This window comes from Balaenoptera acutorostrata, chromosome 7, assembly GCF_949987535.1.
Source record: "Balaenoptera acutorostrata chromosome 7, mBalAcu1.1, whole genome shotgun sequence".
NCBI lineage: Eukaryota > Metazoa > Chordata > Mammalia > Artiodactyla > Balaenopteridae > Balaenoptera > Balaenoptera acutorostrata.
In genome coordinates, this window is record NC_080070.1 from 42,576,099 (window position 1) to 42,590,747 (window position 14,649).

At 40.0% G+C, this 14,649-nt stretch overlaps 2 protein-coding genes across 4 annotated transcripts in view; one reads left to right on the top strand and one right to left on the bottom strand.

The window, feature by feature from the left end:
• The window catches only part of ANLN (anillin, actin binding protein), a 54,456-nt gene extending 40,383 nt beyond the window's left edge, over positions 1–14,073 (bottom strand). Inside the window, exons 1-4 of one of the 3 annotated variants that reach the window (XM_057549948.1) lie at positions 13,839–14,073; positions 7,567–7,720; positions 4,850–5,173; positions 576–955 (exon numbers count right to left, since the gene is read on the bottom strand). In XM_057549948.1, coding sequence (XP_057405931.1) covers positions 576–955; positions 4,850–5,173; positions 7,567–7,720; positions 13,839–13,856 — 876 coding nt within the window. In that variant the 5' untranslated portion in view covers positions 13,857–14,073. The remainder of the gene's footprint in view (positions 1–575; positions 956–4,849; positions 5,174–7,566; positions 7,721–13,838) is intronic. The other 2 variants (XM_057549947.1, XM_057549949.1) reach the window with 2 other exon arrangements.
• Positions 14,074–14,208: 135 nt separating this feature from the next.
• The window catches only part of MATCAP2 (microtubule associated tyrosine carboxypeptidase 2), a 104,183-nt gene continuing 103,742 nt past the window's right edge, over positions 14,209–14,649 (top strand). The window contains exon 1 of the mRNA XM_057549955.1: positions 14,209–14,221. The gene's annotated coding sequence lies outside the window, so the exon portion shown is untranslated. The remainder of the gene's footprint in view (positions 14,222–14,649) is intronic.

Below are 14,649 nucleotides of genomic sequence, written 5' to 3' on the forward strand. Positions count from 1 at the left end.
GGAAGGGCTGGGATTGAATGCAGGTCTGTCTAATTCCAAAACATGGTTCTACACTTAAAGATAATGCTCAGAAACACAACATTTTTTTCTGTTTTGGTTTTTTCATATTTTTTAAAAAACCGTTGAGATAACACATGGGCAAGGTAATCTTTCAAACATTTCAAAACAATATACAGTAAAGGTATCATGCCCACCCTTGACAATTGCCTTCTAGAGGTAACTACTGCTACTAGTTTTCAGAGATATTTGATGTCTTTCTTGTATTTATACACATACATAGAGCATTCTAATAGAGAAAGTAATTTTCAGGCTCTCCCTGATGACTAAGAAGAGGTTCCACCATTCCATAGTATATACTTTGGAGTTACATTAAATTAGTGTAATTTAGTTGTCAATTGCTCATTTATCTTGGGACAGAATACCAAATTTATGATTTTTACTTTCTATGAAATACTCTAAAAATACATATAAACATCCTATATATGTTATAAAATGCATACCTACACATATATATAAATTATTATTCATAACAACAACAAAAAAGGTTTCCAAAGACCAAAATTATATTTACTTACCCCAGAGCTGGAAATTGCAACATTAATCAAAGATGCACCCACAGCGCTAGAGGATGAGGCTTTATTCAAAGAGGCATCGCCATCCCTTTGGGAACAGCATGTAGCTTCCTGCTTAACACTGCTGCTATTGATCCTAGCAGATGCTCCACTTGCAGAGGAAAATTTGGATAAACAAGTGGTACCAGGCTGTTCTTGTACACTGTTTTGCTTTGCAGATGAGTTTTTTACATCATCTTCCCAGGAGCAAATAGTTGCAGCAAGGTTGGCTAGACGGCCCTTCCTGCCAACTGGAGCTGCTGAGGCATCTGAAAGGGATGGTTTGGGAGGGGAGGTAGCCTCTGACGGCATTGCTGAGATGGGTGAGCTTTCGTGTATATCATCTGAAAATGTTTTAAAAGTTAAAATTCATGAGTTATATGTGTGTGTAATAAAGGGATCACTCAAAAAAAAAAAGCTTTTCTCATATGCATGAAACTACCAAACTGCTTAAATTTGACAATATATTTTCAAATCAGATACTTAATCCAAATTTAAAAAAAGAAAAAAAAAAGAACACTTTGTTATACCTATTTTTTTCAATTATTTGATGGATTATGAATCTATAAGACACCATAGATTTAGGTTATATTTTTAGGATTAATTTATGATGTTATAACACTGCACAATTTAAGATTACATATTCAACATATTTGTTTTAAAAATGTATTAGACCAGTGCTGTACAACAGAACTTTCTGCAATGATGGAGATGTTCTATATCCATGGTGTCTAATACAGTAACAACTAGCCACATATGGCTAGTGAGCATTTGAATTGTGGTAAGAGCAATAAGAAACTTCATTTCATTTTAATTAATTTAAGTTTAAAAGCTACATATGGCTAGTGGTTATGGTATTGGATAGCACAGGGTTAGACTAAAATGTTTTTCTGCACAGTTACTTCATTTGGAGATAAATCTCAAATAAGCAATACTTAACTTATGAAGGCCTGTATGCATAAAGAGTATATAGGGCAGTCAAAGTTCATGGCACTTTCTGTTCCAAAAATTCAGTCAATGGAACAGATTAGCCCTCCTGCTGTCCAAGGCTTATAATTCTGTCTGAATTCTCAATTCTACTCCCCCCAAACCTCAGGGATCTTGCTCCAAATAACCCCTTCTTCCTTTCTACAAACTTTTTTTTCTACACATAAATATGCTCAAGTCTCTCTCATCTTAAAGCTAAAACCAAACATCCTCTCATCAACGTATACCCCCTTTTAGGTAATGTCCCTCTTTCCCTGCACTGTATTCACTCACCACTCAACTCCCTTCAACCTGCCTTCTGCCTACACCACTGCCCTGAAGTTGCTTTTGCTATTTTCACCAGATGCCCACACACTTTGCGGGCCTTGTATTTCCACGTGACATCATCCTCTATTAGTTCTGTCTTTGCGGCCTGTCCTTCGTGGTCTCCATCTAACTACCAGCTACCTCCATTTGACTATCCCACGGACACCCCAAATAATATATCTGAAGTTGAAACTGCCCCCAACACATTCCTCCTCATCGTGCCTCTTTCTCCCTTCTCCCTTACCATCCACCACCCAGTCATTAAGTCCCACAGATTCTATCTCCTAAATCTCTCAAATCCAGCCTCCTCTTCACTTTCACAGGCCATCATCATTATGCCTGAATTACAGCACTGGCCTTCTAACTGGTGTTCCTGCTTGGAATCTCTACCCTCGTCAATCCCTCCTCAATTCTGATGCCAGAGTGATCTTTCTAAAACATTTGCCTACTTAAACTCTCTCAGTTCTTCTCCATCACCTCCTGGTTAAATTCCAAATGCTCTGGACCCTGCTGCTTTCTTCAAATTTATCTCTTGCTTTTCTACCACATGAACTATATACCAGAATACCTACTCTTTATACACACAGTATGCTCACAGTACCTCTGTGCTTTTCATCCATTCTGTTGTTTTTGCCTAGAATATCTCCACTGTCTGAAGCCAGCTGCCCCTCAAAGTCCAGGTTAATTATCTCTGCCTCCTCCAGAAAAGATTTCCTGACCACCACCCTCCCTACAATACCTTTTTGCATACCTTCATCATTTTCTTTAGAATAAGCACTGTCTTCTAAGTAGACGACAGTTTTACTGTTATGTTTTAGGAATGGGCTTAATAGACCTCTAGCTCCTCTAACTATTCTTTGTCAGAAAGAAAGCCTTCAGATAAATTATATTTTAGAATAATCCCTCAAACCTTTAATTGGCTATACCCACAGTCCTGTAAAGTACTCACTAAATCATTCATCACAAACACTTTATTCATAAGTTTCAATGCTTAAAATTAGACAGGCTATGATGCCTTAATGAGATTTATTTTCAAGGCCGAGGTGGGCATTTGTGAACATTTGCTTTCAACATATTCGAAATCACTGCTGCAAAGCTTCCTTCTCTAGAATGTTTAGGGCCTTGGTTGTATTCTTGATCATGCACCAAATCACAACACTCTTTCTTTTTTTTTAAAGGAAAATCTCCACTCCTCTGCCCATAGATATTTCCTACAAAACAGAAATGGAACATTCTTCTATTGAGGCACATTTACTGGTTAGCCTCCTCAGACGTTATAAAGAAGCATGGTTAACCCCACCCACTACTAAAATAAATAGTTATAATTTACAACGTGGACTACCAGCACCCTGTTAACATGCCCAAAAACATTGGGCAGGTCGTAAAAGTTGAGCTCTAGAGTCAGACAACTGGGGTTTGAATTTTAGCTGCTGCTGACTGTGGGCAGGCGTCTTAGTCTCTCTGAACCCAGTCTCCTCTTCTACAACATGAAGAAAAAGTAGTATGCATGTCATAAGATTGTTGTAAGAATTAAATGCTATATTACATTAGAATTTTAAAATATCTAGAACGCCTAGCATTTCACACAGTAAGTGTTTGCTCTTGAGATGATCATCACTGCCAGAAGGGATAATCTTAAACGTTTTTCTATCCAATACTTATCAAAATTTCAGTTAAAAGAATTGATATTTATGGAAGACTGCGTGAAATATATGTAGCCCATCCATTTCCTCAGATCACTTGGTCTTAATTCTGGCTATGTGTCAGAATTACCTACAGAGCTTTAAAAAAAGAGAAAGGAAGGAAGGAAGAAAGGGAGGGAGGGAGCGAGGGAGGAAGGGAGGAAGGAAGGAAGGAAGGAAGGGATAAAAAGCACACCCCAGGGCTCCACCGCACTCCTGAGATTCCAATCCAGTGGTCTGATACATAGGAGCTGGGCTGAAAGCCAAAGCCTGAGGAACGCTTCCTCGGGTAAGGCCCAGTCGTCACCAAGCTGTCTACCTGCACTGTGCTGGCTCACTTTAGAACTGCATTTACTGAACTGAGCCTGGAGCCAGCTATCTGCCTACCTTGAGAAACCTTACACCTTCACTAGCTCCCACAGTTATCTTTAGGACCCAGGGAAGAAAGTTCTCTTAGGTCTTAGTGCCAACCACGGCTCTGTTTTTTTTCTTTTTTTTTTTTATAAACATTAGTCATGTAATTGATAGCATTTCATCTCTCTGCATTGGCTGCTAGCAAGTTCAGAACAATCTCTAGCAAGTGAGGAGGACCTTAAGGCCTGTATTTAATAAACTAACTTTACCCTTCACTTTGTTTTTCCTTCTCTTCACCTTGATTTCCTCATTTTTCCCATTTTTAATATAGGTATTTTTGTAAGCCATCCCAAGGCTTTTTTTGTAACGAGGTAGGAGATAAGCTCTCCATCAGATTATGGGCCCATGAAAGGCAAAGATCAGGTCACTTTATCTGTCTCCACCATCTTTTGCATGAAAACATGCTTTGCAAGTGCTCGATAAATGTTTTCTGAAGTTTTCTTTCTCCCCTATTGAACAGCATTGCATACCTTAGTCACTCAAGTTTATTTAATTAACGAAACCATGAAATAGGATTTCTTGAACACAGAGCTGAAAGGCAGCAATGCTGATAATGCCAAGAGTATAGTTTATACTCTCCTGTTTTTATTGCAAATATAAGATGGTTCCGTTACAAGATCAGGGTTTTGTGAACCAGTCTAAGAACCTCATCGTCATTTACTTCGATGAGAACACAACCAACTGATAAATATATACTGATATACAAACCATTTGCGAGCAATGGATTCTCAGGATATAGATCAAAAGCATTTACCTTTCATGTGTTAACTGATACATAAAATTTTCAACATACCAAGTTGAATCGTACTGACACAGATTTAAGGACCACACCATTCACATAGTTTATACCTGTCACATCATCATTATCCCAGTGACGCCGCTGCTCAGCCAGCTTTTGCATTCGTGTTTTGACTGAGGAGGCTGCAGTTCCTTCCAATCTTGAGTTTAGCCCTCTCCTCACTCCCAGCAGCGATGCCGGGGTGGCCACGGAATCACTGACACCAGCTGGCACTTGTGGCGCTTGTGGCTGCGCCTGAGGAGACATAGGACTCGGAGAACAAGGTTTTACAGAAGCTGACTCAACCGGTTTTTCATTTTCCAAGTTGGAAACTTCTACTTCAGTGTTGTCAGAACAGCGTTTTTTTGATGGTGATGGTTTTGTGCAAGATTTCTCTAGATTAAAAAGGACAAAAAAATAAAAAATAAAAATTCTGTAATTCCTCACAGCATGAAAAACTTACAGTAGGTACAAATTAATAAAACACTGTCTCTCTGTTCCTTTAAATGATTTTACTCACAACAAGAAATACGTAAAATTCTACTTTCTTTCGGTAACTTAGAAATCTGATATAAGATATTTCTCTTTAAACAAACATATAATTTATGGTTTAACCTTAATGAAAAAAATCTTCAAATAACATCCTCAAGATATATGCATAATATTCTATGTGGTCTTAAGACACTAGGAAATAAAAAGTGCACACACACAGAATAAGCAAATATTCTAAGGGATTTTAAAGATCATACAGCCCAATCACCACACTTTTAAATAAGAAAAATCAGGCCCAGAGAAATCAAGTTACCTGCTTAAAGTGACATAGCTGAGCTAAGGGTAGACACAAGCTTTCTGCTTTTAAAAACAATCTTTCATGAACAATAGTAAACAAGGGTAGAAGGGCACCTGGCTTGAGGTTTAGGAGGCAGAGAACCAAAAAATGACTGAATTATCTGGTCAATACCAAACAAATTCTTTGGCACAAGTGTTTAACAACATTTTACATTTTAAACTTCCACGAACACCTATAAAATAAATTTAAAAGTCCTAAAAGAAAAAGGAGCTATTCAAACACAAGGCATATAATTTTTACCCAAGAATGAGTTTTAATATATCTCCTGGAAAACTAATACTTTAAAAGGTAGGAATGTAAATTCCATAAGAGGTCAGTTTCACTGGCTGTCTAACCAAGTGTTCTTGTTCTGGTAGTAACCAAAGCATGATTAGTGGGAAGTCATGATTGCCCTCATATACATCAATCTAATTAAATGTACATCATGAAACTTTCCAGTCTTCTGCAACTCATTTAAGGGTATATTTTCAACGAACTTATCTAATCATTTTTTGGACGTGTTCCTATTTAACATGCTTCACTATCTGGAAGTAAAGACTTCTTTGAGTTTACATTACTTATAACAGTAAATCTTTCCATTTAAGCATCAAAACACAGTTCCGGGCTTCCCTGGTGGCGCAGTGGTTGAGAATCTGCCTGCTAATGCAGGGGACACGGGTTCGAGCCCTGGTCTGGGAGGATCCCACGTGCCGCGGAGCGGCTGGGCCCGTGAGCCACAGCTGCTGAGCCTGCGCGTCTGGAGCCTGTGCCCCGCAACGGGAGGGGCCGCGATAGTGAGAGGCCGGCGCACCGCGATGAAGAGCGGTCCCCGCACCGCGATGAAGAGTGGCCCCCACTTGCCGTAACCAGAGAGGGCCCTCGCGCGAACCGAAGACCCAACACAGCCAAAAATAAATAAATAAAGTAGCTATAAAAGGATTTACATGACATGTTAAAAAAAAACAGGAAACTGATTGGAAAAAAAAAAAAAAAAAAAAAAACACAGTTCCAACCACTAGTTTTCAAGTACATAGTACTCAATATTTGATTGCATAAACCCATGCCACAATGAAGAGATCCTGGACTGGAGCCAGGTCTCTATTTCCTATGTAATATATATGGCATTCCCTCCCTTCAAAATGTATTAACACACAAAAATAAATTCTCCTTCTATGGTTAGCTCACAAAATAATGAGAACCAGCACTATGCCCTCATCTCTTTTGTAATATTGGTTTTGCCCTCTGTAATACTCTTTTTCTCTATGTATTTTAAATTTATGCTAAGGGAAATGATCATCTCCAGATTATTCCAAATGCTTGGAAAAGATTAAGCCAGCTGACTGACGTAGGCTGAGGATGCCAGGATTTAGGAAAGAATAAGACAAGCTTCCAGGTGCGTGTGGGTTTGTTGGGGGTGGGGAGGGAGGTTACTTAATTTTGTTTCTGTTTAATTTCACCAGTTCTGTAGATTAACAACCTATACTTTGTGCCCAGCCTGAGAGAGATGGTTCAGCAGACAGAGGATGAAAAGGCTCATTAAATTACAAGCATTTGCAGGCAGGTCTGCCTTTTGTTGCCCTGCTCACGCCATAGACACATCTGAACCTGGTGGTCAGCTGTGCTGGCATCTGTTGGGGTAGATAAACTCTATACCATGGCAGTATAAGTGCCCCAGTGTTCCTTTATTATTCTTCCCTGAGAGGTTTTAAGGATAATTTTTGAATGAGGAAAATAAAGTTCAACCAGTTAATCTGAAATATTTGTTAGAAATTCTGCTCTGGCCTGATAGGTTCTAGGCCTAATATAATAGGCCTGGAATACAAAAGGCTGATCTTTCTCCCAGAGGCTATTCCATCTGTCTCCCAAAGACCTTGGTTCTTCTGCATGAACAATAAGACGCTTGGCGCTTATCTCCTTTTAAAAAATGCAAAGTTTACTGTTCCCCACAAAGCCTTTTACCTTCACCACCAGACAGGGGCTGCTGGTTACTTGCTTCTGAAAGCGGCTCCCTGACTCGCTTGGCTTGAGTCGCAGACCTTGCTGCTGGTGTGGGCCGCTCAGCCATTTTCCTCTGAAGATTCTCGCGTCTGGCACGGGTTCGTTCAAGCAGTTTCTACGTATATCAGAGCGTTAAAAACACAAGTTTCATCAAAGGTTCAGAAAAGTTCAGGTATCTTCTAAAATCACTAATTGCCATCATGTACGATAACAGTTAAATACATTTCAAAAGTGAAATCCTAAGTAATTAAGTCAAGATTCACCAAATGAACACCCCCATGTCAAAATTTAATTACAGACGTAATATGAACATTAAAGGGGGAATAAAATGTGTTAAGTTAGTTGTATGAGATTTTAAATGGCCACAAATTTTTTCCTGCTTCCATCAAAAGCTATTTGAATTGGGATGGCCTTATGATTCACTTTGACCATTAAAACGCAGCAGAAGTGACACTGTGTATGTGACTTCCAGTCCCAGGCCTCAACAGGTCTTGCAGTTTCTGCTCTCACTCTCTTGGAACACTGCCTCCACATGAAGAAGCCCAGGTTAAGCCTGCTAGACACACGGCCCAGCTGACAGCCAGCATCAACCACCAGACCTGAGAGGAAGGCTATTTTAGACCATCCAGTCCCAGATAATTTGTATATCACTGCAGACTCCTATACAACTGCAGGGGACACCAGAAGCCCAGCCCAGCTGAGCCCAAATGCTAAGCCACTGAATCATGGAAAATAACGTGGTGGTTGTTTTAACCACTATGGTAGGCAGAATAATGGTCCCCCAAAGTTGTTCATTGTCCTAATCCCATAAACCTGTGAATATGTTATCTTACATGGCAAAAGAGACTTTGCTGACGTGATTAAATTAATGACCTTGAGATGGAGAGATTATCCTGGATTTTCTGGGTGGGCCTCAAAAGGGCAATTGTCCTTATGAGGGAAGAGAGGCCCAGAAGCTCAGAGTCAGAGAAGATGTGACAAGGGAAGCAGAGGTCAGAGTGATGGACATTTTTTGGCCACAGGCCAAAAAATGCAGGCGGCCTCTATCAGCTGGAAAAGGCGAGGAAACAGATTCTCCCTAGAGCGTCCAAAAGGAACACAATCCTGCTAACACCTTGATCTGAACCCAGCAAAACCTATCAGACTTCTGACCTACAGAAGATAATAAATATGTGTGATGTTAAGCCAGTAAATTTGTAATAATTTGTTGTAGCAGCAAAACTAATACAACCACTAAGATTTGGGGTGATGGCAAGAGATAACTGGCATAATAGTCCTTTGAAGACATAAGACACTTCCTAAGAGAAAAATAAATAAGCCTAAATAATCTTATGTTTTATTTAATTAAATATCAATATATAATAAAACAGTTTTAAGTTGAAATCTTAGCCATTCCATAGAATCGTGAATACTACTCTTTTCTAACCCCAATGTATGCTCCTATTCAAATCAGTGTAGTATAGCAAACACAAGACCCTGTAAAACAATTCATTCTCTTTCAAATGAACACAACCAAAGGAGGCATGCAGATTACTGGCTGGAGTTTACACACTGCCCTGCAAACAAAGATACAGCAGTTAGTGCAGACTAAGGAATTAAACTCCATCTGACCTTTTTAATTGCTTAATTAAAACAGAGTAATAATTTTTTTAATCCTTCTGAGTATGCAAAAGAAGCATGAGCTAAATTTGGAAGAAGACGCAACTCTCTACTTAGGAATGATTTCTCATTGAAAGAAGTAACACTAAACCTAAATGCTATGTCACTGAAAGAGTAATTTATGAGCCAAATGCCTTCCAAAACACAAGACCTTCACCCTTTAAGTAAAAGTCTTCAACAAACTCAAAAGTGATAGTATTACACAAATTCATATATGTCTGATAATTTCTCCCACAATAAAATATATCACTCCCAAGATACAAAACTAGACTAACTATATTCATTCATGGACACGCCCACATTCCATTCTGGTCAGTTAGAATACTTATGAGTCAGTATATCTTCGGTTACTATGAGCCATGGGTCACAGAAGAATGTGGTTTTGCCATTCAAATATACACAAGTGTTCTTTTGCTACATTAGATTCAAAAATTTCAAGATTAAAACATATTAGATAAGCAAAAAAGTTCCCTAATCTGTAAAATAAAACTAATAAGTACCAAAGATTATTAATGTAAAGAAATGATGTATCTAAAATACATAAACTCAACAGCTCAATAAATGTAAGTCACCCTTCCTTATAAAAATGTAACAGGAATTTAAGGGATCTTTTATTTATAAGGTACATTCCTTCAAATATCACACCTCCTTCTTCAAATAACAGAGGCATTAAAAAAAAAACACACTGCAATTACTAACATAATCAGGAAGGTATTCCACATGGATGAATCTAAGATAACTGAAGCATATAGTCCTAAAGCAATTTCTGCCCCATATCCCTCAAACTATTTCTGACAGAAATTTTTTCTAGGAGATATTACTGATTTTCTTGCCTTCTTAAACAAAGTAGACTCAATAACAATTAACTTATTATTTTCAAAATGCTGTAGCAGCATTCTTTCCCAGGTCATCACAGAGATTTCGCTTAATTCTGGAAAATTAGAGAAACTCTATCCAAAACAGTGATAGCATGTATGTCTATTTATATCACAAGAAAAGATGCTTTATGTATTTTAATTGTAGCTTTTTCTCTTTTAAGGTTCCTACATAGAAAGCTCTGACTTGGCACACCTAGCTCTGCGTTTCTCTGTGTTAGTCTTGGAGTGGGATGACCATCACTCGTGAGCAGATCTTCACACTAAGACGCTAATACTGACATCATGAGTAGTAAGTTGATGGTTTTAAATCCACCGACCAACAATTACAACAATCACTAATGCTTATACAGGACTTAATATAAAGTACTTTCAGTGTCTGCACGCACTAACTCATTTCATCTTCAAAATATGATTTGGTAAAATTCTGTTTTTACTACTGTTTTACAGATGAAGAAACTCAGGCAGGGGTTAAATAACAAGCCATAGGTCACACAGTTAAGAAGTGTCAAGGCAGGGACTTCCCTGGTGGCGCAGTGGTCAAGAATTCATCTGCCAATGCAGGGGACACAGGTTCGAGCCCTGGTCCGGGAAGATCCCATATGCCGCAGCAACTAAGCCCACGAGCCACAACTACTGAGCCCGCGAGCCACAACTACTAAGCTCGTGTGCCTAGAGCCCGTGCTCCGCAACAAGAGAAGCCACCACTGGCTGCAACTAGAGAAAGCCAGCGCACAGCAACAAAAGACCCAACGTGGACAAAACTTAAAAAAATTAAAAAATAAAAAAAAACAGTGGCAAGCCAAGATTCAGAACCAGGCTCCGGAGTCTGGACTCTTAACTACTTTGCTATAAACTATCTTTTGACTAAATCCAATTGCTCTTTTAAAGAACTTATCATTAGCAAAACTAACCAAATTCATACAATCAATATAACTTTTTTAATACTATCTGCTGATCATAATAATAAACATGTGCCTTAACTGCTTGTTCATCCATAAATCAAGATGGATTCTTCATCTCTGGTTGGTCCATGAAGAACATTAGGAAGACATGGTCCTGTGGACCTTGTCTAGATGCTGATTCAAACAAACTGCAAAAACATGAGACACTTAAGGAAAACTGAACACTTACAATGTTTGATGATATTAAGGAACTGCTGTTGATTTTTTAGGTGTGATAGTAGCATTATGATTTTTTTTAAGTCTTTAGTGTTCAGTGATAAATACTTAAGAACTTACATATAAAATTATATGATCTCTAGAATTTGCTTCCAAATAATTCAGTGGGAGGGATTAGAAGGGGATACAGTAAAACAATATGGCCACGTGTTGCTGGGTGGTGGAGGCATTATATTTGAAATTTTCTACAATAGAGAAAACAATATTGCTAAAATGTCCGAACAGTTACTGTTGTATATAATTATTGGCCTGTAAAATAATTTGCACTGAATGGCTCTCTTCCGTATCAATTCGGCAGAACATTATTGGATGTGCTTGATGTTAGGGAAACATCTCTCTGAATAGGAAACAACAGTCCTACCTTCAAGAAGCTTACATTCTAACAGAAGACATGTTCAATGGGTAAATAAATGCAAGTGAGATGGGTACTGTGAAAGGTGATCTCCCCTCTGAAGAAGGGGAATCAAACTGTGAGCTGCAGGTTGAAACAGAGTTTGCCAGGCAGAAGCGGCAGGGAGAGGAACAGTGTGCAGACAGCACGAGTGACAGCAGGGAGGAGAACCACTGCGCAACAGTCTTGTCTGAGGAAACAAGAGTTTAGGATAGTTGTAGCCTTTCTCAACTAGAGTTACCAAGAGGATTAATCCCTAACGCCCTGGCATTAATGTAATGAATTAACATCTCTCCTATGCCTGTAGGGTGGTCTGGTTAAGAATCACCCTTGGGAAAACTGAGAAAACAGTTCTCTCAAATAATTTTCCCTGTTCTACGGTTCTGATAAGGAACTCTGGTTGAGACAGTCATTTTAACTGACTTCCAATTTTTTTTTTTAGACAAGGAACTGTACCAGTTAGTTTCACTGTGCAAAAATGTTATGAATGCTATAATTAAGCACCTAATCTTTGGAACCAATTCAAATTGTTCACTCATTACCAATTAAGGAAAAGATGTCAAAGCTGTTTATTCCAACTGCAATCGATCTAACTTTTCATAACATAAACCATACATATTTCTGAGCACACTCTAAAATGAAAAGTTTCTTTTAAAGAAAAGTTTCTTTCAGCTGAGATTTGTACTAGCTTCAGAATAACATTTTTAAGTAAAACATAGTACAATTTTCAGCCAACTTTCAAAATGCTTTGTCCTGTCAGTTACCTAGGAGAATGAAAATATTCAGAACACATAGGGCTAATATTTTAAGGAATCCTATTCTAAGTTGGAACATAATGTATCCTTTTTAACTTTAATGTAAGTGAAAAATATGTAGTGCACGACCAGCTCTACTCTTTACAGCTAATACAAAAATGTGTTCAGGATTTTTCTGTTAGAATATTTAAGGTTAACGAATTGATGTGTTTTCCCCCAGAGATGATTGAGAATTTGTAAACAAAAATAAACACTTGTGTTTGAACACAAGTAAACTCTAATTGTTGAAACTTTTAATATCTTAGGATCGTAAGTACATCTCAAAAAAAAAAAAGTATTACCAATCTCCATTCAATGTTTCAATCTAGTGCAGAGACATTTTTAGGCTCACTTTGCAACAACTGTTATTTTTTGAGTTGAAACTTGCACAACAACCTAAAAAATGAGGAACTGTCCTGGAAGAAAAGGGAGTGGAAATTCCTGAGTGTGTCAAAGTACATTGTCAACAAGAAGCCAAAGCCAGACAAATAATCGACACAATAACGATGTAATTAACCCATATTTAATTTCCAAAGAACAAAAGATGAGTGAAGTATTGCTGTAATGGTATGCTCCATAAACATACCCAAAAAGGTTTATTTCTTTACTATTTTTTTTAAAAATCGTGGGCTATTAATTTTGGTTTGTACGTATTCGGCTAACACTGTTTCCTTTCAATTTGTATCAATCTCAGGTATGAATCTTCTTTGCTAGTTAGCTGAGCAATAGAATCTGAAGGAACTATTGCCTTTATAAGAACGGATGCAATGGTTTCAGGCACCGGCTTATTTTAACGTTTTGCTGTCATTTCGTTCACAGCATCCTTAAATGCACGGCTCCTCTGCGGGCCACACGAACCCTGCAAATCACATTCCATTCCATTTCCGGACGGCGGCTGCACACACAGCACTGAGTCACTCGGACACACGACTCCACCTCGCAAGTTACCCCCGCTTTTACTTCCAGCGGGATCTTTTGGTCAGGCCCCCACCTCACCCTCGCAAGGGACAGGGATCCACTCCAGAAGGGCATATAACAACCGGGGCTGACAGGAAGTTTTTTCACTACTGCTACTGAGGACAGACTCAAAGCTTTCCCCCCCATAGCTTCAACTGCAGGATAAGAACAAGAAAACCGCAGAAGAACTGCAGCCGCAGAGCAGAGGGAACCCGCGGACCCCTCCTGGCTTCCCCAGTCCGACACCCGCACGCACACTCTGCGCACGCGCGCGCACGCGCTCTCCGCCCCGTGGGCCCGGAGGTAGACAGAAGGTGGGAAGGGAGGGTGGGGGCCGAGAGGGGTCATGGTTGGCTCTGCCCGCAAGTTTTCTCACCTCGGTAAACGGGTCCATCGCCCGGGGCTTCGCGTGTCGATTGCGAGACGACCGAAACGGTGGTTCAAATTCGGAAAAAGAAAAGAAGTGAGTGCCGGCTCAGTGTGTCACTTGGAGAAAACAAGAAGTCCGGGGCAGGGGAACTCTCCCAACCAACTCTCCTCTTCCCCACAGCCTCCAGTGTCACACTCGGCCTTCAGCGGCGGTTCAAATTTGAATTTCAGCGCCGGGAGCCGCGCGCATGCGCGCGGGGCGGGGCGGGGGCAGGGCACGCCTCTCCCCGCACCAGCGCTGGATCACGTGGCCTTGCCCGGGCTGGGAGGTTCCCAAGGGTGGCTTAGCCTTCTCAGGGATAGCCCACCCCTGGCGGCGGAGGTGCGGAGGTAGGTGCTGCGCTCGGCCCTTCAACTGCCTCCGGGCTCGAAGCCCCACCCCAAACGCTCGTACACCCCAGCCTGTTTAAGCAGGTCCCTTCGCGCCTGTGCTTGGGCGTTTCCGCTTTCCTTAATTCCCAAATTTAGGATTAAGGGCCCTTCTGTTTGAAATCCCACTGGACCATGGACCTGACATAGCTTTCTGTCCACCTGCCCGCCCGCCCCTACTTCACTCCAAGGGGGACTCAGGCTTGGCCTTCTTGAGGGCCAGGTCTACTGGGCCCCCGGACACTTGGGGCTAATGACCAGTTAGACACCTTGGGCACTGGCCTTTCTCACTGGGAAAATAAGGTTAACATTAACAGACCGTGTGTAAAGAGTTTATACACAAAACACCTGTCGTCCCTTTTTATTTTAATCCCATCAAACTGCATGCA